Source organism: Mchenga conophoros, linkage group LG19 (assembly GCF_057382185.1).
Source record: "Mchenga conophoros isolate Kocher_MC1m ecotype Shallow Benthic linkage group LG19, M_conophoros_male_GT1.1, whole genome shotgun sequence".
Classification (NCBI taxonomy): domain Eukaryota; kingdom Metazoa; phylum Chordata; class Actinopteri; order Cichliformes; family Cichlidae; genus Mchenga; species Mchenga conophoros.
In genome coordinates this window covers 18,644,717-18,671,152 of record NC_140544.1, presented here as the reverse complement: position 1 = coordinate 18,671,152, position 26,436 = coordinate 18,644,717, and the positions used below count along the sequence as shown (strand labels likewise).

Below are 26,436 nucleotides of genomic sequence, written 5' to 3'. Positions count from 1 at the left end.
TATGGAACTGCCAGGCAGGAGGAAACCAGGAAGACCACAGAGAAGAGATTCATGGATGAAGTGAAGGAGGATATGAAAAGGGCTGGTGTGGCAGAGGAGGATGGTTGGGATAGAATGAGATGGAATCAGACGATCAGCTGTGGTGACCCCTAATGGGAGCAGCCAAAAGAAGAAGAGGTTTAAGTACACTTCCTCCAGTAACTGTTATTTGCTTTCCAACTTTAAATTAGGCACAGGCACACAATCTCCTTTGACAACACACACAAACACACACGCGGTTTGCAATCACATGCAGATGTAGACACACACATCGCTCATGCCTCAAATGTGATGACATCTCCCCCTCACTCGGCCTTGTCGCTTGTCCTTTGAGGACACCGGATGCTAATTTGAAACGGGAAGCTGGTGTTTCCACAGAAGTTTCAAAGAGCTGTCACAGCAAATACCTCTTAGATAAAATACACCCCTCAATGCTGACCACAGTTTCCCCTGCCACATCACCATCATTCATAATCCCAGGAAACCCCAAGGTACAATCAAGTATTTGTATGCCTCATTGTTTGCAGCGTAGCATGTAAAATCAGATTTTGTGGTAAATGGCAGACAAAAAGGTTTAGGATGAAAGAAGAGTTGTGAGATTACATAGATGCCTCAACAATATTTAGATGCAAAATACTGAGGTGTGCAAGAAGACGGGCAGACAAACTACTGGTGAGATGTGGTGAATTTTTTTCTTTTTTCCTTTCAGTATTTTAACGGCAAAAACTACGGGGCTTACAAGTCTGCGAGCTTCCACATCAGTTTTCATGGGTATTTGATTTCCTGAAAGTCTGATTAAATCATAAATGCTTTTTTAAACACTCGTGGAAACATTATAGCTCAACACCAACACAGTAAGTGCCTGATTTGCACTTTTCCCCCCCCCATTTTTTCCATCTTTAGGAGATACAGTCTGAATGAAAGATTTATTATTGAAGAAAATAGACTGTTTTTAGACTTTTGAAGATTTACATCAACCCATATATATCAGCTAACCAATATATCCATCTACTCCTAATACACATATGCTCACACAGGCCACACTTCATTCACTCCTCGACTTGGTACAGCCATCAAACCTCCCAGAGTTTAGTGGACACGTCAAGGCGTAATTAAAAAGGAGACAGAGAAAGCTAAACAAATTACACCAAAGGAATGAAACCACAAAACATAACCCTGGCAGTGTAGGTCTGTCTTCAAGTTAAAACAGATTACATTTCATGGCAAGCTGGTGGTTTTGAAACTGGTTACACCGGAGCCACGTTTATATATACTTTGTTTAGGGTTCTAGCAACTTCTCTGATAGCTTTCATATCTTCCAAAGTTCAGTATGGCTAATTATTTAGCCTGAGTATGTAAAAAGTGTGGCAGAGAAGAGCTGAGTTTATCAGCATCCAACAATGCTATATTTTAAGGGCTTCACGCACACAAACTTGCAAATTAATGCATACCCCTAATGCCTTTATTTTAGAGAATATGTGTAGAATAAGCAGAAAATTTTTCTTTCACTCACCTGGTTTCCTGGAAGAGGAGCTGTTCTTTTTGTTCTCCTTGTAAACCAGCTGTTTTATCCATAGTGTTGGAGCAGTTATCTCTGCAGCGACAGAATGACAAGTTCTAGACAAATAGCTTTCACACATTTAGGTGATCTCGAGAAAATTTTACACACAGCCGTGCTTTATTTAACCTCACCAGTAGCTACTTATTTGAAAAGCAACATGCACAGCCAAGCTTTGCCCACAAAACCAAAGCTAAAATTGCATCCAAGATCCCAGTTTTTCCAAAAATATCAAATGTATCATTTGGTATTTTAACATCTGGCCTTTTCCATTTGATGTAATGGTGCATTCTTAAGACATGGGATGTAAGCACACAAAGGAGCAATGCTGTCAGCTGCCTTTAAACCTATGAGTCATTATAAATATACCATATGCACACTAATTATCTAAGCGACTGTGTAGGAGTTATTGAGGAGGCTTACCATCACCCTCAGGGGGGACATGAGTCTCCATGGTGGGTGTGGGCTTGGAGCCATCATCTGGGTTAAGGGTGAGAAAGAAACGGAAAGAGACTACTATTATTGAGGTTAATACAATCTACTCTCCAGAACTGTTGAATGGTTGGGATTTGCACATGGCCCGGCCAAGACAGACAGACAGACAGACAGACTGAATAATATAGAAAGGAGAGAGAGAGAGACAAACACCCACATGTGGTCCTGCACACATGCATCAATAAATCATCCTCACACCAACATGATCAGCTGCACATTTAGCACACTCACTCACACTCGCAGTGTAAACCACACACCCAGACACTCACACGAGGAGGACACCGCTCCTCAGGACAAATGCAGTGCAGATGTAGCATCAGAAAGCTGCATCCACAGTTAATGCAAAGAGGTGAAACTGTCTGTGTCGTCATTCTTAATTGTCAAATTATGTTGTAATGTATCGCTAGGAAGTAGGTCAACTGGTTAGTCTGCCCAAAAATGTTTGTTTTTGGTGAGATCTCAAGTTCCTTGAATGCATTAAAATTTGGAAATAATATACTCATGGATGTCCAGGGAATTTACCAAAGTGAATTCGGTGATGGTCTCATCGTTAGTTTACAATCACGTCACGCTGGAAAATTACTCCTTCACACCTTGGTTAAGTAGAAGGATATATAACAAAACCAGTTTAAAATGGAATCACACGAGTTTTTACAAAAATAATACGAGGTCATTTATTCTCCCAAGCGGATACGCATCACTCAAGCATCATCCTCGGGGCAAAGTCTTCAAAACACATGAAGTACTAGATAATTAACTGTCTCGGACACTAAAATAAAAAACACTAATAAGCCACAGAAGAATCTAATTAAGCAATATTTTCCTCTTTTTTCCTTTCGTAAAATATGCCAGTGTAGAAGGAGACTTAGAAGTTGTCGTGACTCCCTTGTTTTTGGCAGATGCAAATATGCAGCTCACTTTAACTACTAACCAAAACTACAAGTAATAAAATTGAAGATCACAGTATAAACGTTTATTCTTATTCATTACAGTTAAACACTGGTAAAATATTTGTGTCTCTGCTCCCACACTGAGGGCCAAATAAACTGCTGTCTTCAGTTTTCTTGGTAAATTATTAACTAAATATTTGACTTTCCTCCCTTAAACACATTAAATTCTGGCAATGCTAAAGTTCATATGGGTATAACAAAAATACAACAATTTAACTGTTAAGCAAAAACTAAAAACATTTCAAGTCCGTTTTTTTACATTTATAGATGTGATTATAAAGTTTTGCAACTCTGCCTATTAAAGATTCAAGAATGCTTTCTGGAAGTCGCCCTCTGTTATCACATGAAGACTTTTGAGTTTGCTATGTAGCCCACAATCGCACACTGTTTCAAAGTGGCAGGTGAGCAAAGCTTTTATTGGCGAGGTGAAAATACTCCTGCATTTCAATTCACTGTGACCATGTGCACAGTGCACACCTAATCTTTTCCCTCTGTGCAATATAGTAGACCTCCATGCTGTCAGTCAGATCCTATCAAGGCAAATTCAAACCCTGTGAATGATGAGCATGGTCGTGACTGTCATTTGCGGCCTTTGGATGGAAATTTCTGTCAAAAACTGCTGTTTGGTCTCAGGAGCCAGAGCCCCAGCTCTCATTCTCCACTATACTCTGCAGTGACGTAGAAGTTGATAGTTTGCTCCCTACAAAAGTCTAAAGTCCATGTTTATATACCCCTTGCAGTTAGAGTAGAACTGATTTCTAAAAACTGCAGCTGCATTGAAAGTAACCCAGGGGCACCAAAGAGGGTGACCTTGTAGGGAAAACTGGTAAAATTTAAAGTAGCTAAGCTTTTAGGTAGAGTTGCAAAACTTTAAAGGATCTCATGTAATGCTGTGAATTGAACTGCCTAGAATACTCACCCACATGCGGTATTGTAGCATCTGGAAAATTCCTTGGGAAATAATTCAATCAAAAGCAAACAACAGAGAAACTTTGATTGGAGATAAACACTAATGTTAAGTTCTTAAATCAGATGACATGTCAGTAATGTTAAAGAACCTGAGGTCAAACTGACCTATTCAGGTTGAACTGTAAATAAAATGCAGTAGTCACTGGGTCGGTCTTGGTGTAAACCCAGGTGAAACAAAGAATGAGCAGCAGCGTTTTTGTTTTGTTTATTAAATATCTCTCTTAATTTACCATACATGAGAAGTCTATGTGTAAACCCTGCTAGAGTGTGATAAGCATGTCAAAATAACCTGTAACTTACTGCAATTGTCAAGTGGTGTGAAACGGCATCGGCAGAGAAGCTTCGAGAGACTGCCCACTTTTTTTCAGTTTAAAGAAATTCCTTAAGATCTATTTTCTGTGAGATTTCTGAAGCAAAAACCGATTTTTAGAGGCTCAGTAGAAAGTCTCCTCAGTGTTTCTTTAATTTCTTGAATTAATTCTATAATGTTCCATATTTTACCATTCCTGGAGGGTGGGGAAAAAAGCATAACTTGAGCAAAACCAGTCAAGATTTTGGACAGATTTGTTAAAACTGCTATGGTTAAAGATGAACTGTCACTTGAGGGATGCATTAGACAGTGGTGCATATATTTGAGATCTTTATAATAAATTCAGCATCATTTGCATCTTATAAAAGGGGGGAAACATCTCTTGGTGTTGTTTTTAGATTCCCTTTAACAGTGAAGGCCAGTACGTGTAAGTTTGTGTTCTTCACAAATGTTGACTTTGCATGGATCACATGGAGTAAAATCAGGTCAAAACACTTTTAGGGTACATGCACACATAACAGCAGATCACAACTCACCTTTTCTATCTGTGTTTGGTGGCCCTGGTGGCTTATCAGTTACTGACCCTGGGAAGAGGAAGAAACAGTGTAAACCAAAGACTAGACAGTAACAGCCAGTAAAGTTAAATTTAAAGGATTTGTCTTCAAAACTGTTTTGGTTTTTTTGTTGTTTTTTGAGCTGGTAAAATAAATAAAAAAATTACCAACTTACAGCAAGTAAATATGTTTTTATTTCTTTTAAAACAGTCGACACAGGAAACATCAGAAAAACCAGCACTCCTACTGATTACCCAATCCACTGGTGTCTCTTCTTTTGGTTAGGTGGACGAGTACATATTGTTAGTACTATGCATAATTTTAATACAGACCAACGCAAAACTGAATGATCTGCTTCATCTGTGGAAATTAAACATGAAAGATTCCAAGTTCTAAATGTCATTCTTGTTTGGTGCATGCAGGTATTTGGTGTCATGCGTGGATGCACGGAGGGCAGGGCAAAATTAAATGGTGCAACCAATTACAATAGAAGAGAAAAATGGGAGATTCTATTTTAAGTTAAAGCAACTAGAAGGAAATTTACTACCTGACAATCCACTTGTCCCAGCATGAGTTCCCATAAATTCACGGAAGTTTCCTGCAAATGTATGCGAGATGATTGATTTGGGTCACAGTAGACAGGTGCATCTGAGCATGTCAAAGGTTATTTGATTGGGAAGGTATAGTAAGGGGCAGATGAGCTGGGCATGTACTGTTAAACTTTAGTATCCGGAGACACCAGTGGGTTTATTGTGCCCAGATTCAGGCGCCAGTGTCATACATACCTTTGCAAGAAACAATGAAGATATCGGATCTTATCCAGGACAGAAAGGAGACAGGTAGAAATTGTATTGTGCAATAAACTACATTTCAGGATTTTAAAAAGAGTGTATTTAAACACGATTACACGAGAATGCACTTTCCAACCTTTGCTAAGTGTAACTGCTTTTAATTAATCTGTTATCTAGACTCAAGTGTCAACTTTATTAGTGCAACTCGCTGGTATCTACAGACTGTGAAGCCATTTGAGTGCATTGTCATGTTCAAGAAACCAGTTCAAGATGATCTGAGCTCTGTGACATGGCACATTAATGCTTTGGAAGCAGCCATCAGGAGATGGTTAGACTGTGGCCATAAGGGGATTTATATGGTCAGCAAAAATAATTAAGAGAGGGTGTGGCATTTAAACTATGGTACCAAGTACCAGTTAGTACCAAGGGGCCTAAAGTGAGCCAACAAAATATCCCCAGCACTTACACAAATAGGGAAGAAGTACTCTTTTATGTTGTTTAGACCAAATTCTGACCCTATTATCTAAATGTCGAAGCAGAAATCAAGCAACACTTTTCCAATCTTCTGTATGAATTACAGTCTGTTTCCTATCTTTCCAGGCTGACAGGAATTGCACCGAGTGTGGGCTTCTGCTGCTGTGGCACATTTGCTTCAAGGTTAAAGGTGTTGTACATTCAGAGATGTTCTTCTGCATACCTTTGCTGTAACAGCAGGTTATCTGAATTACTGCTTTCTTATCAGCTTGAAGCGGTCTGGTCATTCTCTTCTGACCTCTGGCATCAACAAGGCCTAGAGAATTGCCACTAAGTGGATATTTGTTCTTTTTCAGACTATTACCTGTAAAGCCAAGAGATGGTTGTGCCAGAAGTTTCAGAAATCCTCAGACTAGCCCATCTGGCACAAACAAAATCACCTTTCTGCTTAATTCTGATGCTCCTTTTTAACATCAGCCAGTCATTTTGACCATGACTACACGCCTATATTCACTGAATTGCTACCATGTGAGTATACTGTATATCTAACAAAATGGCCAATCAGTGTATTTTGTATTTTTGGATTGTCAGAATGTCGTAGTTAAAGATATCATCCAAACTGACATCTTCACATTGCTTATTTTGTCAAACCAATCATCCAGAACAGATTTATGTCATATATGAACAGTAAAGCTCCAAATCCTGTAAGTTAAGGAACAGAACAAGCAAATATGATTTGGTGCAGCTCTGTTTTGGAGCAAATTCATTTTTTGCACCAAAATAAATTCATTTCAGTCTAATGTCTCTCCCTGAGTTGGCTTACAGGGGTGAAGTAAAAAATGTTTTGCAAACATTGCAAAGTGATGATGTTTGAGGAAACAGAGCCTCACGGAAAAAAGCACCAAGAATTTTCTGCAGCGTTAAACACAGAAAAGTCACAAAACTTTCAGGACCACATGTTTTGTGTGGCTGCACAAATTAATTTGCTGTCACTTTCTGTTGTGAAGGGTGAACTGAAAAATGAAGTATATGCGCCATTAAAAAACACATCTGGTGCAGAGAACAATAGAGCAAAAAAAATTATAATTAGAGCTACTTTGTCATAGCATACCTTCATAAATTGGAAAATCAGTAAGGTGAGGTTTTATTGTTGTAACGGGTGGATGGAAGTATGATCAATTTGTGAAGTTTTCTTCAAAGCATCAAACAGAAAAATGTGGCACAAGTTAGAGAGACAGAAAAGAGAAAGCACAGCAGATTAGGCAGATAGAGATCGATCAAGGAACTGAAGAGAAAAAGAAAAGGGGAGGTTTGGTTGGGGGTGCTTTGTCTGCTGAGCAGTTTCAGAGGGGCATGCGACCACTTTCACCGCACTTTCCACACAAAATTTGCACCATATGCTCTAGTGGCTTTGCAATCCAGCTCTGGCAAAGATCGCTGTGTATTATCTTCTGAGAGAAAATGATGGTGATTATCATAAAGTGTTCCCATCCAGGATGAGTGTGCAGAGCCCCGTTTGCTCTCTCTCCTCCAGCCTGCTGAGAGCACTTAGAGGTGGGGGGAGAGTTTGAGTGCCGAGAGGCCCCTGCATGTATGGCCATTAGCCTTCTCGTTGACCTTGCACCTGCTGTAAGCCACATGACATTTAATACACATGTGCCCATAGAATGGCTCGACATTTACAGACAGACCTTTTGTAACTGTCATCCAAATGCTGTGTTCACTCTTTATCCTCCATCAGGACTGGCAGGCTTCCTGAACATCATTTATAAGTTTAACTCTGTGTCCAGTAGTATCCTAAAATTATATAAAGCCTTTGAAAAAGAATTATTGCCAGATGTTTTTTGAATTATGAAAACTAGTTCACTTCCTAAAATGATTGACTGGCCCCAAAACCCAGTGACTTGGCTTCCAAGCACGCTTGCCTGCAAGATCCAGCAAACATAGCCACCACTATCATGTCTAAAAGCTTATTTTTCTGTTTTTCATACCGACAAGGAATTGTCAGGAAACATCCAACCAACTCGGATGCTTTGGTCATGCAGACTGTTAAAAATACTCCGAAGTAGAGCTGTTCAGGTAACACAAATAATTAACCATCACTCGTATGTGCGGTAATACAACAGATGTTTTAAGATGATTTGGAAAAGCTCCTCATCAACAGGTTACCAACTTGATTCCCCCCTATTTAGTACCTGAACACACTGGGGTCCTGTTGTGCACAGAGGAGCCACTCACTGGCTTGCCATCACTGGTAACACACCAGCAGTAACCGGTCAGAGTATGGCACTGGACCTGCAGAGGCAAGACACATGGAAGAGGTAAAACACATGAGAGTGTAAATAAAGAACAGGGGGTGGACTTTTCTGTCAGTGAAGAAAAAGCTCAATTTTGGGGTGATCTGAAGAGGGGGGGTACACATGAGACTAATGGAAAGAGAAAGATGAAGCGTGAAAGATTTAAAAGGGAAGGAAAAAGCCGCGGATGATTGGATACGGACCTGGGCAAATGTTCCATCTTCATTGCATTCTGGGATGAACATGGACTCTGAAGACTGAGGTCTTCTGGCTTGCTCCAGAGCCTGGTTCCTCTCAACACGACACTTGGACTGTCCTGCATCTGAAACGTATTGAAAGGACCTTCTGTTCTCAAACACTGCATACAAACCTCCAGCACTGTTTTTATGTAGTGAAGACACATGTTCTGTGCCAGTAACACTCTGCTCACACCTGTAAATACAGACACAGTTTACTGCTGTGCCTTGCTCAAGGGCATGTTTTGACAGGATGGGAAAACAAACATAATTTTATTACTTTCTTCTCAGTTTTGATTTTTAATCTGACCCTTAAAACACTTAATCAAACTTTCAGCGTGTGGTTTTTCACAAATCTGAAAAAAAAAGCTCCAACCATAATAAACCTGCAGGTAGCTCAACTCTAGAGGAGGCAGAGACTTTTTAACAGTCTTCAAAAATACTAAAACAACACATTCCTCAACACTGACCACTGCTAGTGCCAGATGTAGGCTATGGATACTTCATTGTTAGTGCTGAGGAGTGCGTCATGTACTCTACATGGATATTTGGAAATGTCAGTGGAAACTGTTCGTGCAGCACCGATGAGCTTGTCCTGCTCTCGAGGCACAGAGATGGAGGTGGCTTTAAAGGTCAGAGAATGAAGTGGGCTTCACACCAGCTGTTCACTGGTTCAAACTCCCGTCAGCGACTACTGTTTTTATTGCACTCAAAAATCCTGTGGACATGAGTTCATGTTCAACCGTTCATGTATACACAGTCACACCAGGGAGCTGACCAGTCGACCACGGTCCTCCACTTTTAACAAATATTTTTCCTGGATAAATAAAAGTTTGAAAAAGTCATCTCTGGACCTGAGTAGAGACAGACATGATGTCTCCTTTAAGCATAAAAGACTGACAGGGCCAAAATAGGGTGGTGATGTCACTGAGGAGGACAGCAATGCATGAATTTATAAATGAGACTTGTATTGTAGAGAAAATGCAGATAGAATATTGTAGTGAGACATAAAAGCAACCCCAAAATCCAACCTGAATACGTCTGATTTATGTAAATGTAAAAAGAAAGTCGAGCCCAGCAGTCGTTTGCAGGTTGTCGTCTCGTGCTTGTTAGCTGTAACAAAGCCGAAACACAGTGTATGGACACAGACAAATCTCCCTTTGAGAGACTTTGAATGATGCATAATGTGTTGATTTTAAAGCTAAATAATGAATAAGCAGGTCTGCCGGTTGAATCAGCCACAGCTTTGTGCTTGTTGTTGTTTGCGGTTGTTTGTTATACTTGTTAGCAATTTATAAGCCTCGTATTCAAATTAATCTGTTGTGTTTAATCTGAATCTCACGCACATTTCAACGAGACTTTGCCTGGCTTTGTCGTTGTAAACAAGGATTGGTTCACAAACTGCCTGCCTAAATAAAGCAGCATTTTCATTACAACAGAACAGGCCTGCTGCATCTGCAAAGACTGCGTGAGCTTTGCCCAGCTTTCCTTCCCTTGGCACAACACTGGTATTATGAAACAAAGCCACATATTACCACACAAAGGGAGTCAGATTCACTCCAAAAATGGATTTAGTCGTACTGCTGTTTTTCTAATGGATAGAAGGGGGTCTGGAAAAAAGGGGGCTACGATGCCCGGTTCCAATCTTGACTTTAGACCTATCAATCTCTGCCGTTGCTGGGTGGCTGGCATCCAGAAACTGAGGAAGTGTGTGAGCCTGGTCTGTAAAAACTTACATAGCTACACAGAGGCAGAAAATTAAAGACATCTTCTCCATTTAGTTCCACTTTTCCCAGACTTTGAGTTGTGGCCACAGGCTGCAGTTACTTAAATATGCTATTTAAGATTCTAATCAATTAATTTTATTGCTTTTTTCATTTTTATTTTATTGCTTTTTCAGTGGCCATATTAGGTTATGATGAATTCTAAAACTGCATTTTAGGTTGTGTGCGGTGTTTAAGGTGTCACAGTTCTTACCTTTGAGCTCCACGTCTCTCCCTTCAGATATAGCAGTTGGTGCTAGAGCCACTGGCAACACCCAGTTTTTACCTGAATGACAAAAAGGTCACAGAGTCTGTGTGGTTTTGGCTGTTGATGCTCTTTTTTGTACTCTTTCAGGTACTATTTAGAGTCGAGTATAATACAAAATCTCTGTACACCTTAATGAGCAACAGGTGTGACAAGGAAAACTTAAATAAACTTAAACTAAATTAAAATCTATTAGAATATTTCAAAGTATCAAAAATCTAAAAGTACAAATCCAGCTGTATTGTTTTGACATTTCAGACCAATGCAAACTATCTACCATGGCAATGCTATAGTACACCATGTGTTTTTAGGGTGATTTTCTTTTTGATCCATTTCCTCTCCAGCCCTAGATACAGATTCAGAAAATGAGCAAAGCATCAGTATAGGTAGGCCAAGTTAACCTCAACTGCAATCCCACAGGTCAGCTAATCTTAGTACAGAGTCAGTTTTTTTATCCAACCTAAAGTTGCTATGCACCTGCAAGCTGCTTTGCAACCAACCTTCATCCCAACACCTCTCATTAGTGCTGTGTCTGACTTATTATTGTACCTGTTGTGTGCCCGTTGATGTATGTAAATGCATGTATGACTTTTACTGATAGCTGTGGACTGTTATGTGTGAGAAATGGATTGTGTAAACACAGACATCAGGAAAACATTCATGTAAACATCATCACTTTTTACATTTATAAAAAAAACAGATAAATCCTACATCTCAATTTTCTTGAATGCACCCTGAAAATAGCTCCGTGTATCTGCACAGAGTTGACCAGAGTTTAGCTCTCACCTCGACACCGGCCTCTGTGTGCTAATGTGAGTGTCTTATCTTTGCAGCGCGCCTTCTGCAATTCACAGTTGCTGTCATAGCTCCGCCCGTCTGAACCACACACCGGCTTCCCCGTCCGTGAGCAGGTGATCCCACAGTCCCTGTCTCTGTCTCCAATCAGCCACTGCAACAACAAATACAGCAACATGTTAACATAACACTGGTGCAATACACATTTAACTCACTTCAGATTTTATATAATGGGACAGACACATTTTGAGATTAGGGACTTTGGAACTTTTTTGTCATCCCTTGAAAAATTGGTTTGTTCTTACTTTTTGGCGTCTTCTCTTTCTAGCTCCCCTATGTCTGAACAAAGGCAGCATTCAGCTGAATCTGAGGTTATGCCAAACTAACGTACAAATTGGACTCACGGGTCACTTGCCTATTTTGCTCAAAACATTTCTGTTTTCTCAAACACTTGTCAGCTGCTGCCTTGCTTTTTTTTTTTTTTCTTTTTTTTTAAGCCGACGTGACAAGATTGTTTTGCACTGAAGCTTGACCTAGAGGCTAATTTATGTAATTGATCTTTGGCTGAAGACAGGTTCAACCTTGATTAAGTTTCAAAGTAGCCAAACCACACTCTCCAATAGGAATCTTTCTTCCCCTCTCCCAAGATCACTCATGATCTATTAGTGAGTCAATTATACTGTACTGTTGGAACACGGCCTTCTTTCTGACAGCAGTAATGGTCCTTGGCATTACAGCTGCCTCAGATATATTTAAGCTCTAAAGGATTTCAGGGAGTACAAACTTTGCCAGAAAGATGGAGTTTTGTGTTAGTGAGTGGAGAGAGTAGGTGTGTACTGAGCAGCAACAGAGTCCTCTGCTATGAGAAGTGTCCCAGTTGTGTACCTGAGCCAACTCTTGTTGAAATTATTTTCAGTATTCCAACATGAAAACACAAGAAGCAACTGTGTCATCTCGCTAGTGATGATTATGCTTTTTTTTATTCTAAACATGTGTTTTATAAAAGGTAAAAAAAAAAAAAAAAAAAGAAAATAAAAATATCCTGCAGATTAAAACTTTTATCAAATGTGTTTCATACCCAAAAGTCTCAAAAGTGACTAGAAGAGATCTAGTTGAATCCAACAGAGCATCAAGAGCAGGTACTTTACCAAAAAAAGGACACAGTTTTCCAACCTTCACTTGCCAACTCATATCAGACAATCTGAGGCCATTTGCGAAGTGATCTACATTGAGCTTTCATGCTTCTCTCATTGTAACCTCCCCCCCACCCCCTCCTGGCCCCAGCCTCCAACTTCAAAACGTTTTTTTTTTTTTTATTATTTTGAAAAACATTAAAAAATGTTGCTTGGAGACAGATTTTCTCTGAACGTCTAATCAGAAAGACATGAGCAAAGGGTACATTGTAACTAGGCCAAATTTCTGATGTCATGAATGAGCTGGTAGACAACTGGATCTCATATACACACCAGACGTTTTCATCAAACATACTCTAAACTCCTCTGTGGCTTTGAATTAGTGTTACTCTTGTTATCAAGGAGTGAGAACCCAACACAATCATCATCTCTGAAGTCTGTAACTTTCTGTTTATTCTGCCTTTAAAAAAAACAAGAAACTGCCAGTACAATCAGACTTGAAATATTTTCTATTGACAACAGCTTCCTAGGAATTTTGACTTATGTATACCTTAACCTTAATCTATTCTAGATGACCTGTATTTATATAGCGCTTTACTAGTCCCAAAGGACCCCAAAGCGTTTTACACAACCAGTCATCCACCCATTCACACACACATTCACACACTGGTGATGGCAAGCTACATTGTAGCCACAGCCACCCTGGGGCGCACTGACAGAGGCGAGGCTGCCGGACACTGGCGCCACCGTGCCCTCTGACCACCACCAGTAGGCAACGGGTGAAGTGTCTTGCCCACGGACACAACGACCGAGACTGTCCAAGCCGGGGCTCGAACCAAAAAATAGGCATCCCTTGACACATGCTGGTAAAACCTGAAGCATCACTTCAGCCACAGTGGCAAAATACTCTTGCTACTTGAATTTTATATTCTTTGTCATATTCTGGCTGATATTTCATTCTTTTTAGTGACCTGGAGAGAAAACGGGATTTTAACTTGTTATAACCTGCAGCACAAAGCCAAAACGCGGTGAGTAAAATGAGACGCAGGTCAGAAAATCATCCATTTGCAGTCTCTGTGGGTTTTTTACTTTACAAATACCAAACGATCGTTGCCAGCGCTGACAGCTGTGACAGTCAAAAACATTAATTTTTTAAATCTCAACATTTGAAGTCCCAAATTCAAAAAGCAAATTATCTGCCAAGTGGTGATTTAATATCACCAGTATCCAATGCAAATGAACTAGTTTCAAGACTACATGGCTCTTTTTTTTATTTATAATAGTGACGACTATTGAGTTTTTCTGGCTTTTTTTTTCTTTTACAATCATTTTACTTCACTGCAAAATATGTAACGGTGCACAAAAAAAATCACCTTTTATTACTAAATGTGACATTAATTAGATTGTTTGGACATTTTTTAGACTTACTATCATGGAAATAATCCTACATTTAGATACTTCATTATCTGCAAAGATAATTGGATTTTTCTTGAAATATAAAAAGATACTCGACATTATTAGCTAGATAAATCAGAAGCCAAAGTAAATGTCCTGAAACTGGAAGGTAACAGATTTAACCCCTCAAAAACATTGTCTTGTATTGAACGTCTGAACAAAGGCAGAAATGTTAAGTTTAATGTTGATTCTTCCCATATAGAAGAACCTTAATACAACAAGGTAAAGTAAAATTTAAACAAAGGGATTACTACTTCGGCGAGACACAAATACAGATTGCCATGCTGTAAAAATACCCCTAAAACAAGGCAGAGAGTTTAACCTGATTCCAGGCTTGGCACTGAACCGTCACAGAGAAGCTCTTGTCAGATAGTGCAGAGTGAAACTAAATCATGACGTACCTCTTTAGGAGAGCGTGCAGACAGGGAGAAAAACGTGGCACATCATTCCAAGTTTTAACTTGCGTGTCTTCCTCTTGGCTTTGGTCAAGGACAGCAATTATTCAGTAATTGGAAAAAAGCATGTATCTGCATTATATCACGTTTTATTTCCAGGCTAACCAGACATATGACTATTATTCATTATCCAGGTAGAGAGCGACCATGTCAACTTTCTTTTTAAGCATTAGCAGAGGAGAGAGCAGTTACTTGTTTCTTCCACAGGAGAAATGATTAAAAATAGTCAACTAGCCTGAGCCAAACGACTGTGGATGGAAAGCAGTTTGTCTGTGTGGTGAACTGTTAAACTGGTACATCACCATCCAAAACAAACCATTTTAAAAAAGTGATTTAGCTCTATCCGACTTCTTCTCCAGGTTATGAGCCAAAGAGTCCGGCCTCTGCCCACAGACTGACCTGTCCTCCCCTTCACTGACTCACAAACTTACTCTACCTCCACTGTCATAATAAAGCATTGGGACAGCATTGTCTGGTAGGTGGAAATAAACACTTCTACCATGTCTCCCACAGTTCTTACTCATACCGTCCCACCCAAACACTCGCCTCTGGTAAAGGTGAAACAGACACTCAAGGAGATCATGAAAAGTTTCCCAATTTATAGTTGAGAGTACTTTTAATAAATGGAAGATTTTTTTTAATAAAGTACTTTAAAAGGGTAGGAAAGCATTACTCAAGCAGTCACTGGAACATTTTACCCATTGTTTAGCTTTCAATGTGACAGCATATAAATTTATCAAGTGTGAGTTATTGTTCTGTATGTTTCAAGTAGTACTCTTGAAATTCTAAGATAAACTAAAAGCACATCACAGAGAGCAATGTTGTGATGTGTTCTTTCTCTCTTAGAGCTTTATCTGCATCACAGCGGTGTCTTCACAGTAACCTGTTAAGTAGTTTGTGAAATATATTCCTGGAAAGTTAACATAAGGTATGTAACAGCACCGATCAGGCCAAACATTTAAATAGCTGACAGGTAATGGTCCCGATGCAGTGTAAAGTCCTGCTCGGAAACCATTAGTCCAGACATTCACTAACTTTAAAAACTCCCCGCATACCGATCTGATCAAGCATCTACTGGATGCACCAGAACAGGCCTGCAAACACTGGGACTCAAAGGAAACATCATCAGTTAACTTGTCAGAGTGACTTGAAATGATTGATACCACTCTCTTGTCTCTGCGCCACGAAGCCTCAGCCAGCAGCTGACTCGTTACTGATGAAATCCTTTTGATAAGTAATTAATATTAATTACTGTTTCACAGAACCCTGAAACGCATAACTATATTTGGTAAAGAAATGTTCAAGAGGGCTGTGCAAAACAAAATCTTGACCCAACCCTTATTTTTATATATTTATATATATATATATATATATATATATTTTTATTTTTTTTTTGCTAGGAAAATCAGAAATAGGTGCAAAGGTTTACTGAAACGTGCAAACTGTTTCAATAAATCTGTATAAAAACAGACATTGAACAACTCTAACAAGCCTCATTTCCTTTTACACAGTGTTCAGGAATAGTTCTTCAGGCTTTTTGAAGGACATTTCAAAACTCTTCTTTGAATGCTGGCTACCTTTTCTTACATTCTGTCAAGAAGTTGAGTTCTGGGCCCTGGAAAAGTCAATCCTTCACTTCAACTGTTCCAAGGTATACTTTTACTGCACTGTCAGTGTGTTTGGGATCATAGTCACGCTGACACTGGTTCACACCATAAAATCTGTGCCTTTTTTATGCTTGAATGATTCACAGGTCAGTTTGTAAGTGGCTTAACAAACTCAAAATACATTCCTCTGAAAATGGACTGGACTGGCTGAAAAAGCAGCCAATGTCCAAAAGTGTCTGGCTCCTTGGAAACAAAATATAAAGAAATGAGGTTCAGCTCATTTCTGCACTACTGCAAATTAAAACAACCACCTGAAAAATATCTAGCTTAACAGAGAATGATGAGTCAAACCCTTTGGAAAGAAGATCAAGTAGTCTGTAGCATGCTAAACTCTTTCCAATCTAATCTGAATACTCTGCTTTCTTTCACAGTAACATCTCAAACTGCGTCTTAAGGACACTCTGCAGCGGCTCTGATTTTGATTCCTCCACATTTGTCTCACTATAAACAATGTGAATGTGCTCCACATTTAAATACTGCGAAAAAAGCAGTTAATGTTACTTACTTCTTTACTTTAGCACTAGACAAAATTTCTGCCTTCTTAATCTTTCCTTTACTCTCTGGCTTACTGACTATTATCTGAGCTGACCTGAAGTGATAAACCCCACCCATCACACAGCCTGAAGAAGTTAAAAAACAAACATTTAGTGTTATTTTCAGTCACTCCCTGACCCAGGACTATGTGACAGTGATCAGCTGATACAGTATAAACCAGGCTGACAGGACCTGGCATTATCTCCTGAGGAGAAACAGCCCCAACTGTTAGGCCCGTAATGGCTGACACTCCATAATCACAGCCAAACAAACACATCTACATTAAACAGGCTAACATATAACTGGAGCTGTTAAGGAACAAGCATAAGTCAAAGTAACATTAATTACATAAATCTTAATTACCTAAACATTATAGTGTAACAGGCAACACTAAAGGATTTATAGAGCCACATTCCCAAACAACATAATGGAGTGAAATAACGTAACTTTAACAACCACTCAGAGGCACTTTCTTTAATGTCCAAACAGTAGAACTAAAAGAAATGCATATTTTATAAATCTCGTTACACTATGAAGATGCGAGATCCTGCTTTTCCTGATGGACCACCAAAGAGATGAGGTGAAAGATTAGCTGGAGGTAAAACACCAGGGGAGTTACACGATGGTTTGGTACTGATATCTTGACCGGGAAACAATGAGCATTGACATTCTCACATTTAACAAGCCACATTCCGCCAACACACAGAAGTACACAAGCTCACACACGCATCGAAGTCAGAATAACACAGATCCCCGAGCGCTCTCTCCACCACTCGTAAAATAAGTGAAATGCAACCCCCATTGTGCAACCATTACAGCATTAGCAAAATGGTCTTTTTTACCATCACTGGCAGCTAGTCTGTTCCACTCCAACCCGCCGCAATGGAAAAAGAAGAAAAATATGATTAGAAAATGATCATTTTTATAAAGAGTAAAAAGTTGGCTATGTGAGACAGAACCAAGGTGGTAGTTAATATGCAGATCACATCTACAATAAGTGTTTTTAATTTAGTAGAACTAATTTCTTTGGACAGATTAGGAGTATTAAAAAAGCGTTAACACAACATAAACGGTTGATCCCGTTTTCACCTTTATCAGGTAATACTTTAATGGGGAACAGACTTGCTGAAGTTTTGTTGAAAAGCAACTTAGCTGATTTATTTCCCAGATTTATCAGAGCTGGGATGACGTAAATGAAGTAAAAGCTGCACAGCACAACATGAGCTGCGTGCTTACTGTATTTTATTTATAGCTTTTATTCTCAGTTATGGTATGTGCCTTAGTGAGTGCACCACCAAAATCTTTGGACTCAAAGTGAACAGTTTAAAAAACAAAAGATCTAAAAAGAAACAGAGATGTTGTCTTTTTAATTCCTTGGGTTTGTCTTCCTTGTCATAAACTGGCGCCTGCATTACCCAAATATAACCCAGCTTTCAACAGTTGCATCCAGAAATTTGTGGTGTTATGGCTGGAAGCAGCTGGACAGGAAGTTTCACAGATCTTAAACTTCACTTCTTTCTCTACATATTGTTTCTCGTATTGTTTCATCTTTTTGTAACTTATCAGACCAAGCTGCACTGATTAGTGACCTGAGGACAAGACTTTTTTGTTTTTGTTGTTTTTCACAGTACTATCTCCCAAGTATTGCAAACCCTCTCAGAGGAAAATATTAACTCATAGATAGCACCATGAAACTTCCCATCTAATTACTTACATTAAGAGAATTATTTCTTGCATGACAAAGTTGTTTTTAAATACACTATTTCCTAAATATGTGTTAATTTGCACAGATTTTCATTCATAAATACATGTTTATATGTCTTTATATATTTCCTGATATTAATTAGAGAGATTATTTTTCAGTCCAGTTTTTGGGATTTTATTCGGTGACAGAATAATTTATTTTTGCAGGGTCATTATCTTTCTAAATATGTGCTTATCATGTGGTTCCACTTCAGTAAAAGGAAAAAAAACAATAGACAACATCTAGTAAGATAAGATATGAAGGCAGTCAAAGCAGAATATGTTCACATTATTTTAAAAAAAAAATTAAACTATTCAAGTTCAACAAACAACAACAAAAAGCTGAGTGCTTGTTTTTAAAGGAAAAGAGGTTAAAAATCTAAACGAAATAGTTTATCTTTGAAAACCGACTTCTGCATGACTTGAGGAGCTAATGTTTAACTAGCGAACTTACTGGTATGGCTGCTTGGTTCATCATTATCAGCTGTGGTATATTTTTAATACCTACTGAAACAATGACTTGTGGTGTTTATGTGGAAGATTGCATAAAAATTCAGCTTTTTTGTATTTGTTTAACACCCTTCATGAGCTGCCAAGAGAGATAAAGTTTCAAACCTGCAGCCAGGCGTTCCAGTAAGCAAGACGTTGTACTTGAGCCCGATGTTACACTTGGAAGTCACTGCCTGTAATGGTGTTACTGTTCAAACTGAGAAATATAGCATACCGGTCCATTGAAGACATTTAATACTCGTGCGTGCTTTGAAATTTTTACTGCCAACGGTCTGCAGAAAATTTGTAGTGCTGACATTTTTAAAGACATTTCACTGTGATTAGGCATCATTGACATCAGCTTTCTTATGTGTTTTCCAGAAAATTTCCTGATGTTAATTAGAGATGATATTTTCCAGAGCTGTTTTTGGAGAGCCATTTACTCCATCACAGAACAGAAGGTGATACGCTGGTTATGTCGCTGTCAAAGCTGCCTTGGTTATTAATACTTGCGAACATAAATATGTTGCAATCATGCACAGAAAGCATATTTTGGATGTTTGGCTGTTTAGTCTGTGTAGAACTTGAGCCAGCATAATACAAATACAGGCTCCAATATGGTTGCAATTATACAGCACAGTGGTCCAAATTTCGCCAGCTTCACTGATTCTTTTTCTCTGATTGAAACACACAGTAGTCAATAATCCAAACTCTTTACTTGGAAAAGCCCACGGCCTCTTTTTTTAAACAAGGGATGACCTCAGCTCTTACCCTGATAGCATAAGAGATGTTTAAATCAGATTAACTAACAGCACCATGCACCTTAACATGAATGACATCACTGCTTCTACAGAAAAGGCTTTTGCGTGCACAGATGGATTCATTACAGCCTGGTCCGCATCGGTGCACGTGTGTGAGCGCAAAACAGCGAGAGGGAGATCTGTGTGCCAGCTTCACGCTAACGTGTGATGGGCTCATTATAGCCTCCGGGCATAACAACAACAACAACAAACAATACAACACCAACGCATATATAAAGACATACATGCATGGCTATCTAATGCATCCCTGTGTCATTAATCATCAGGTGTTTTGGCATTCCCTCACTGGGAAATAAGTGGATTAGTCAAATGGAGGAAAAGGAGGATGAAAGTGAGCCAACCACAGAGGTAACAAGCCAATGAAAGTTGTCCACCAAAGACAGAGCTAATTGTGTACGGTTGTGGGCTTTTAACGGGCAGAGGTAATCACTTTTGTCCGATAATTAGCATTTAGTTTTCAGGAAATCTATAAAGTGAATGCCATCTGTCATGCTGTTTGAATTAACACATAGTGTTTAAAAAAAAGTGTAGAAAAAAAAAAGGAATGTATTAAAAGCTACATCATTCTTTTTAACTTAACTCTGTATTGAGAAAGGAGAACCAGCTGACTAAATAAAAAGGCTCGAGACACAATTTTAGCATTTTAAATTTTCTTTCCCACTTTTTTGGTGTGGAAGCTTTTAAAGAAGGTGGACAATTTTCACACAGGAGGCATAAGGTTGTGAGCCATCCACAGCAGGAAGAAATGACTGCTGCCCTGTTATTGTAGTGGATCTTCATATTCAGCAAGGCCAGAGTTTCATACAATGGGGTCAGTAACGTTTCCTTGTGGTTAACCTCCTAAGACCCGAACTCTTTCATGGCATGCATTTTTAATTTCTCTTTGCTATTTTATTTGGTATTTACAATTGAGTAATGATGTACATAACTCTTTATTTGGTGTCTGAACACAGCAGCATTTTTCCTGGGTACAAAAACAAAATGAGAAACAACAATTGTGCCACTTTGATCAATATGGCTCATTTGAAAGCCATTTAAAAGAGCAAAATTTAGTATTGTGGTCTAGCCAACACAAAATGTGATGTCCCCATACGTGGACACCAGGTCCTAGGAGGTTAAAACACCTGAATTTATTTTTTCTGCTGATAAAACTGTATGATGTCAATAAGAGTGGACATAACCCACATACATCCAGAGTAGTCAATCTGAAGCAAGTTTCCTTAAAGGTAAAGCCACCCTTCACACAGGCCTACAGCGACAATCTGGCAACCACCTGTCACTAGTGAAAAATGTGTATTCCTTGACGAGCTGGCAACAGTTGCTAGAAGTTGCAAAGTGAACGTAGTAGCACAGAAAACCTCCTTATATTTGGTTGTTAGCAGACATTGATGACTGAAGGTGAACGTGCTCAGTTCCTGGTTTTCTATCACACTTAAGTTTGATACACTTAACTTTAAGTTTTATTACTGCTTGACTATTCCTTTGCAAGTGTTTGCATACAGGTGGGCATCTTCCATTCAAATAAAAGGCTACTGTGGTGACCAAAGTAATCACAAAGTGGGTTTTGCACCTTCTTTGCGACCTTCAGCAACCACTCGCCAACCGGTTACCAGTGATGGGAATAATGGCGTTACAAGTAACGGCGTTACTTTTTTCAGTAGCAAGTAATCTAACTAATTACTATTTCTATCGTTACAATGCCATTACTGTTAGTGACAAGAAAATTCGGTGCGGTTGCTTTACTATTTTTCAACAAACAGACGGTTGAAGCTGTCTTTAGCTTACCACATCTTATATCAGTTGCATGGAAGTAGCTGTAAGTAATCTGGGCGCTACAGCTTTAAGCAGCTGCGCGCGCTCCCGCGGACAGCAATCACTTTCTGCCCGACGATCACTTTTTGGCACAACACCTGGAGCTAAGGGGGCAAAACAATCGCATGACTGCTGCTGTTTGACTGAGGAAGAATAAAGTAGTCGTGGTAAGCCAATGACATGACCACTTTAAGATGACAAAGCAACAAGGTGATATATACCAGTTTTTAAATTGTCCTGATAGGCCATGTAAAACCAGAGTCATGATAAACAATATATATGCGGCGTTTTTCCTCAATAGTTTCGTCACGTTTACTGTCTAAGGACAGAGCTAGCAAGCACTCTCTGCTTATGACCAAAAAAACCCAAAAAACAAGAAACAGCCCTTTCGTGTTGGTGTAAAAGTGCACCATGTTGACCAATCAAAAATGATATGGCAATATGACTTTTGGCTGTTTAGGAAGAGGGGGAAGTTTGAGGAGTGACGGTGAGAGAAAGAGAGCAGAAAAAGAGAGAGAGGGAGTTTTGACATGTGAGAGATTTGTCACGTTTAGTGTGTTTGGAGTGTGTAGTTAATGTGTTGTCTTGTGTAATTATTGTGTAGTGTTGTGGATAGTTTTGTGTTGTGTGTCAGAACAATGATGTGACTGCTGTCTCCAGGTAGAAAAAGGAGTGATACACCTTTTCTGGAGTGGCACAAATAATTTGTGTGGCATCTTATTGAATGCAGAACAGCTGATTGTTCTGTAAATAGTTTGAAATGGTTAAAAAAAAAAGGGTAAAAGGTAAATGGCTGCAAATAACTTTGTTGTTTGCAAAACTTGTGCGTATGATTTTAAAATTGACAATTTTTATTTGCATTTAAAGTTTATTAAATATGATTCAATAAACATGTTTGTGGTTGTTACAGTAAAAAATATAACTTTTTCTACTCGGATTTTATGTTTTTTGTCTGATTTTAGATCAATTGTGTTAATACAGTATGTCAAAATGAAAACATGACTGTAAATTCTGACACGTGAGGTTGTGCTGAAAAGGATGATACCAAACAAGGCAAATAAATAGTTTTTAAATGTGAAATGTAGAGGTCAAATAAATCAAAAGTAGTTAAAAATGGCCAATTATACCCTGGACCCCATGGTTAAACTTTTTTTTTTAAAGTAACGCAATAGTTACTTTTCAAGTAATTACTTACTTTTAGAATCTTGTAACTCAGTTACTAACTCAGTTACTTTTTTGAAGAAGTAACTAGTAACTATAATTAATTACTTTTTCAAAGTAATTGCTGCTGGTTACATACACATAGTTGCCAAGAATCACCAACTGGTTTCCTAAATGAAACCCAACTGGAAAAGAACTAAAACAAAAGTTATTCTGGAGAGTCCAAGAATAAAAAAATATGGAGTTCAAATTAATCATAATTGTTCCCCTTTAAACTGTAGCACCTCCCCCTTTGTTTCCTTTAGTTTTGGAAAATTTTCTTGTAGAAAAGCTGCAGAGCAATGAGGTAAAGACTGAAAGCAACTTAAATACAAACACTGAATCCAATAACCTTTGCAGGCAGATGAAGTTTCTGCCTCCGCCTAAGAACCAAAACAAAGAAAACCTGCGACTTTACTGTTAACATGTGTTATAAATGGAAAAATAGTCCTGATTCATTCATCATGAGCAACTGCGTTCTGATTACTGTTGTTAATCTATTAATATGAAAATCTAGTTTATCCAGTAAATAAAGAGTTGACGACCACACCATCCTGAAATCAGATTTCCCCTTGATGATGGCCAGGACATAAACACGTGATTAATGAATGTTGAAAACATCCTTATTTTTTCTTTTGAAGTGGTATGAAGAAATCTAAATCAAAGTATAAGTAAGGAGGAGGAGGGGGAACATGTTCTTCCTTTTCGGAAATGGCTCTAAATCTGATTAACAACATTCCTTGTTTGTCACTAATGCTACATCCTGGCTAAAGAACAGTCAGCTGTCTCTGCTGTTCCCAGGAAGCGTGTGTATGTGTGTGTGTGCCCGTCACCCATTACAATAGGTTCCATGTCGCCATTGCACACTAACGCTGAGACCACACACTCACTTAAATCAAAGGAAACTTAAATATGAGGCAGAGCAGAAGCTAATCTGCTGAACCAGTTTGATAGGGAAGAGGAAGTGTTTCTGCCATCCTGATAATCAAAAGGATTACAGAGAGCCATAACTCTTTCAACAAGCAGTAGTCCTCTCAAACAAGAGTCTGTTTGTGTCACTATAAGGCCAAATTTACATAGAGTAAGTTCCCATAGTGGGATAGATTGCATAAATGCAAACCAAAATGATCACAAGGATCTGCAAAAGAAAAGCAAGGTTGAATTAAGTAGCAGCGATCCGTGAGTGGAGCACACTGGCCTGATTCTTGGAACAGACTTAAGGCTGCTTTTCATTATACTGATTAGAACGCCATGAAATTGAGCATGAAATGTATCTGATGATCATGCAGGCATGAGAGGGAATTGACATATGAAAGCAATTTTATTGGTCACTTGTTGAGTCACTATTAAAGCAATCTATTAGCGTCAGATGGAGCCTAGGTGTGCAGTCACATGAGATCTTGGCTTATGAGTGTCAGAATCAGAGGTTTCCATAAAAGTTTGTTAAACCATTTGTAATGGATCATTTTAATCATGTGGGATTCGTGAATGGTGTTACCCAAGGTCATTCTTATGTACGTATGTTTCTAACATAAATTAAATATATTTTTTTTGCTTAATCTTCAAGTGACTAGATAAGATCATTGATGTCACCAGAAAAATAATTATATTCTGCCGCAATATCCATCCATTCATTCTCTTCTGCTAAGACAGCCATCCCAGCTGTCTTTGGGCAAGAGGCAGGGTACACCCTGGACGGGTCGCCAATCTGTCGCAGAGCTAACACATAGAGAAGAACAGGTATTCACACTCACACCTATGGGCAATTTAGAATTACCAATTAACTCAATCCCACTAACTGTATGTCTTTGGACAGTGGGAGGAAGTCGGAGTACTGTGCAGACATGGTGAGATCATGCAAACTCCACACAGAAAAACCCTGAACTGATGGTGGAATTGAATGCAGGACCTTCTTGTTGTGAGGCTAACCACTGCACCACCGTTTCCCTGCTGTTTTATTTTTATTTTCCTGAAATATTTTTTTCATGACAGTTGGATAAGGCCATTTATTTATTTATTTTTTAATATTAGAGAAAATGATTCTACCATAATTTTCCACCTCTAATCGCTACATTGTAATGTTTTGCAGCGAACTATGGCTAAGTCATTCTTGCATAAAAATAATTGAACCTTAACTACAACAATATTTTAAAATATCTGTCATTAATAAAGTATGGTATACATATATACAGCAATTTGGAGTATTCATATATGTCTTTATGGTGTTGTTTGTTTGGCCCTACGACAGACTGGCGACCTGTCCAGGGTGTACCTGGCCCTATGACAGCTGGGATAGGCTCCAGCGCCCCCCGCGACCCTGAAAAGGATAAGCGGAAGTGAATGGATGGATGGATGGTGTTGTTTGTTGTTTCACTAAAATATCATATGTGAACAAAAGTACCTGGCCACCTACACCTTACACCAATAGGAGCTACTCATGCCATGAACCTGCCAGCACACAGTCTGTGTGCTGATGTTAATTAATTAATTGAGGAGGTTTGGTGGTTGAGTCAGTAGAAGGCTGGCGACTTTTACTTGCTATGCACCTCAGCACTCGGTGACTGCCATCTGTAACTTCACATGATCTGACTCTTCATGACCAGAGATGGGCAGTAACGCGTTACTTGTAAGTTGTTTACTTGTACTGTAATCCGATTACTTTTTTCAAGTAACGAGTAAAGTAAGGGATTACAATTGCAAAAACGGTAATTAGATTACAGTTATTTTCCCGTAGAAACGCTGCGTTACTGCGTTACTAAAACCGTGATTTTTTTTTTTTTTTTTGCGAGAATGTCTCATGACAGTGACGTAAGCGAGTGCGACGTTCGTGACAACAACTGTGTGCAGATCAACAATGGATAATATATCGAGTGGGGAGAGAGTATGAGCGTGCAGCGTTTAAAGCCTGGAAGTACTGACCTTTGAGTTTGATTCCATAAAAAGTGACAAAAACATTAGTGTCCGTTGTGTGTGGGAAGAAAACTAATTTTTACAGCAAAAAAACCCCTAAACTTCCAAGCAAGTACCGAGTGCGCAATGACGTAATGGGAAATTCACAGAGAAGCTCGCGGATTCTTCAACTGACCGCTGCGGCACACCTGCAACAGGGAAAACCTCCGCCTACCCTCCTCCTGCTTTACAGGTGAAAATAGAGCAACAGGACCGCTGAGTCTTTGATTCCATTTATTTTCTACTGTGTTTTACTTGCATCTATTTGAAAGACTGAGTGTAAACACAAAAAATATTTTATTTTATGTGCTGGAATGTGCAGAAAATAGGTTTAAATGTTAAACAAATTTCTTCCAGTCAGAGAATGTTGCATATAATAAAATTTTTGTTTGATGCATAAAGTTAAAAGATTAAAACTAATAAAACAAGTTTTATTTTATTTTTTTATTTTATATTTTTAAGACTTTTCCATTTGATTACATTTTGTATGATGGATTATGCAAGTAGAATTGGGCTGAAAGATCTATCGCTTTATCACATATTCAGGTTGTAAATCGTGTTTTTAAAAAGTAACTAAGTAACTACGTGATTAATTACTTTTAATCAGTAAAGTAACAGGATTACTTTTTGGGGGAAGTAATCAGTAATTAATTACTGATTACTTTTTTCAAGTAACTTGACC

General features: G+C 38.8%; 2 protein-coding genes across 7 annotated transcripts in view; both read right to left on the bottom strand.

The window, feature by feature from the left end:
- Positions 1–26,436, bottom strand: part of smoc1 (SPARC related modular calcium binding 1) — a 58,193-nt gene that overhangs the window by 25,734 nt on the left and 6,023 nt on the right. For 2 of the 6 annotated variants that reach the window (XM_085257542.1, XM_085257541.1), the window contains exons 2-9: positions 11,488–11,650; positions 10,651–10,722; positions 8,641–8,759; positions 8,336–8,435; positions 5,423–5,473; positions 4,858–4,905; positions 2,021–2,110; positions 1,553–1,633 (exon numbers count right to left, since the gene is read on the bottom strand). In XM_085257542.1, coding sequence (XP_085113668.1) covers positions 1,553–1,633; positions 2,021–2,110; positions 4,858–4,905; positions 5,423–5,473; positions 8,336–8,435; positions 8,641–8,759; positions 10,651–10,722; positions 11,488–11,650 — 724 coding nt within the window. Of the gene's footprint in view, positions 1–1,552; positions 1,634–2,020; positions 2,114–4,857; positions 4,906–5,422; positions 5,474–8,335; positions 8,436–8,640; positions 8,760–10,650; positions 10,723–11,487; positions 11,651–26,436 lie in introns of all 6 variants that reach the window. The other 4 variants (XM_085257540.1, XM_085257543.1, XM_085257545.1 and 1 more) reach the window with 4 other exon arrangements.
- plekhd1 (pleckstrin homology domain containing, family D (with coiled-coil domains) member 1) overlaps positions 11,486–26,436 on the bottom strand; it is a 47,471-nt gene continuing 32,520 nt past the window's right edge. The window contains exon 14 of the mRNA XM_085257537.1: positions 11,486–11,650. The gene's annotated coding sequence lies outside the window, so the exon portion shown is untranslated. The remainder of the gene's footprint in view (positions 11,651–26,436) is intronic.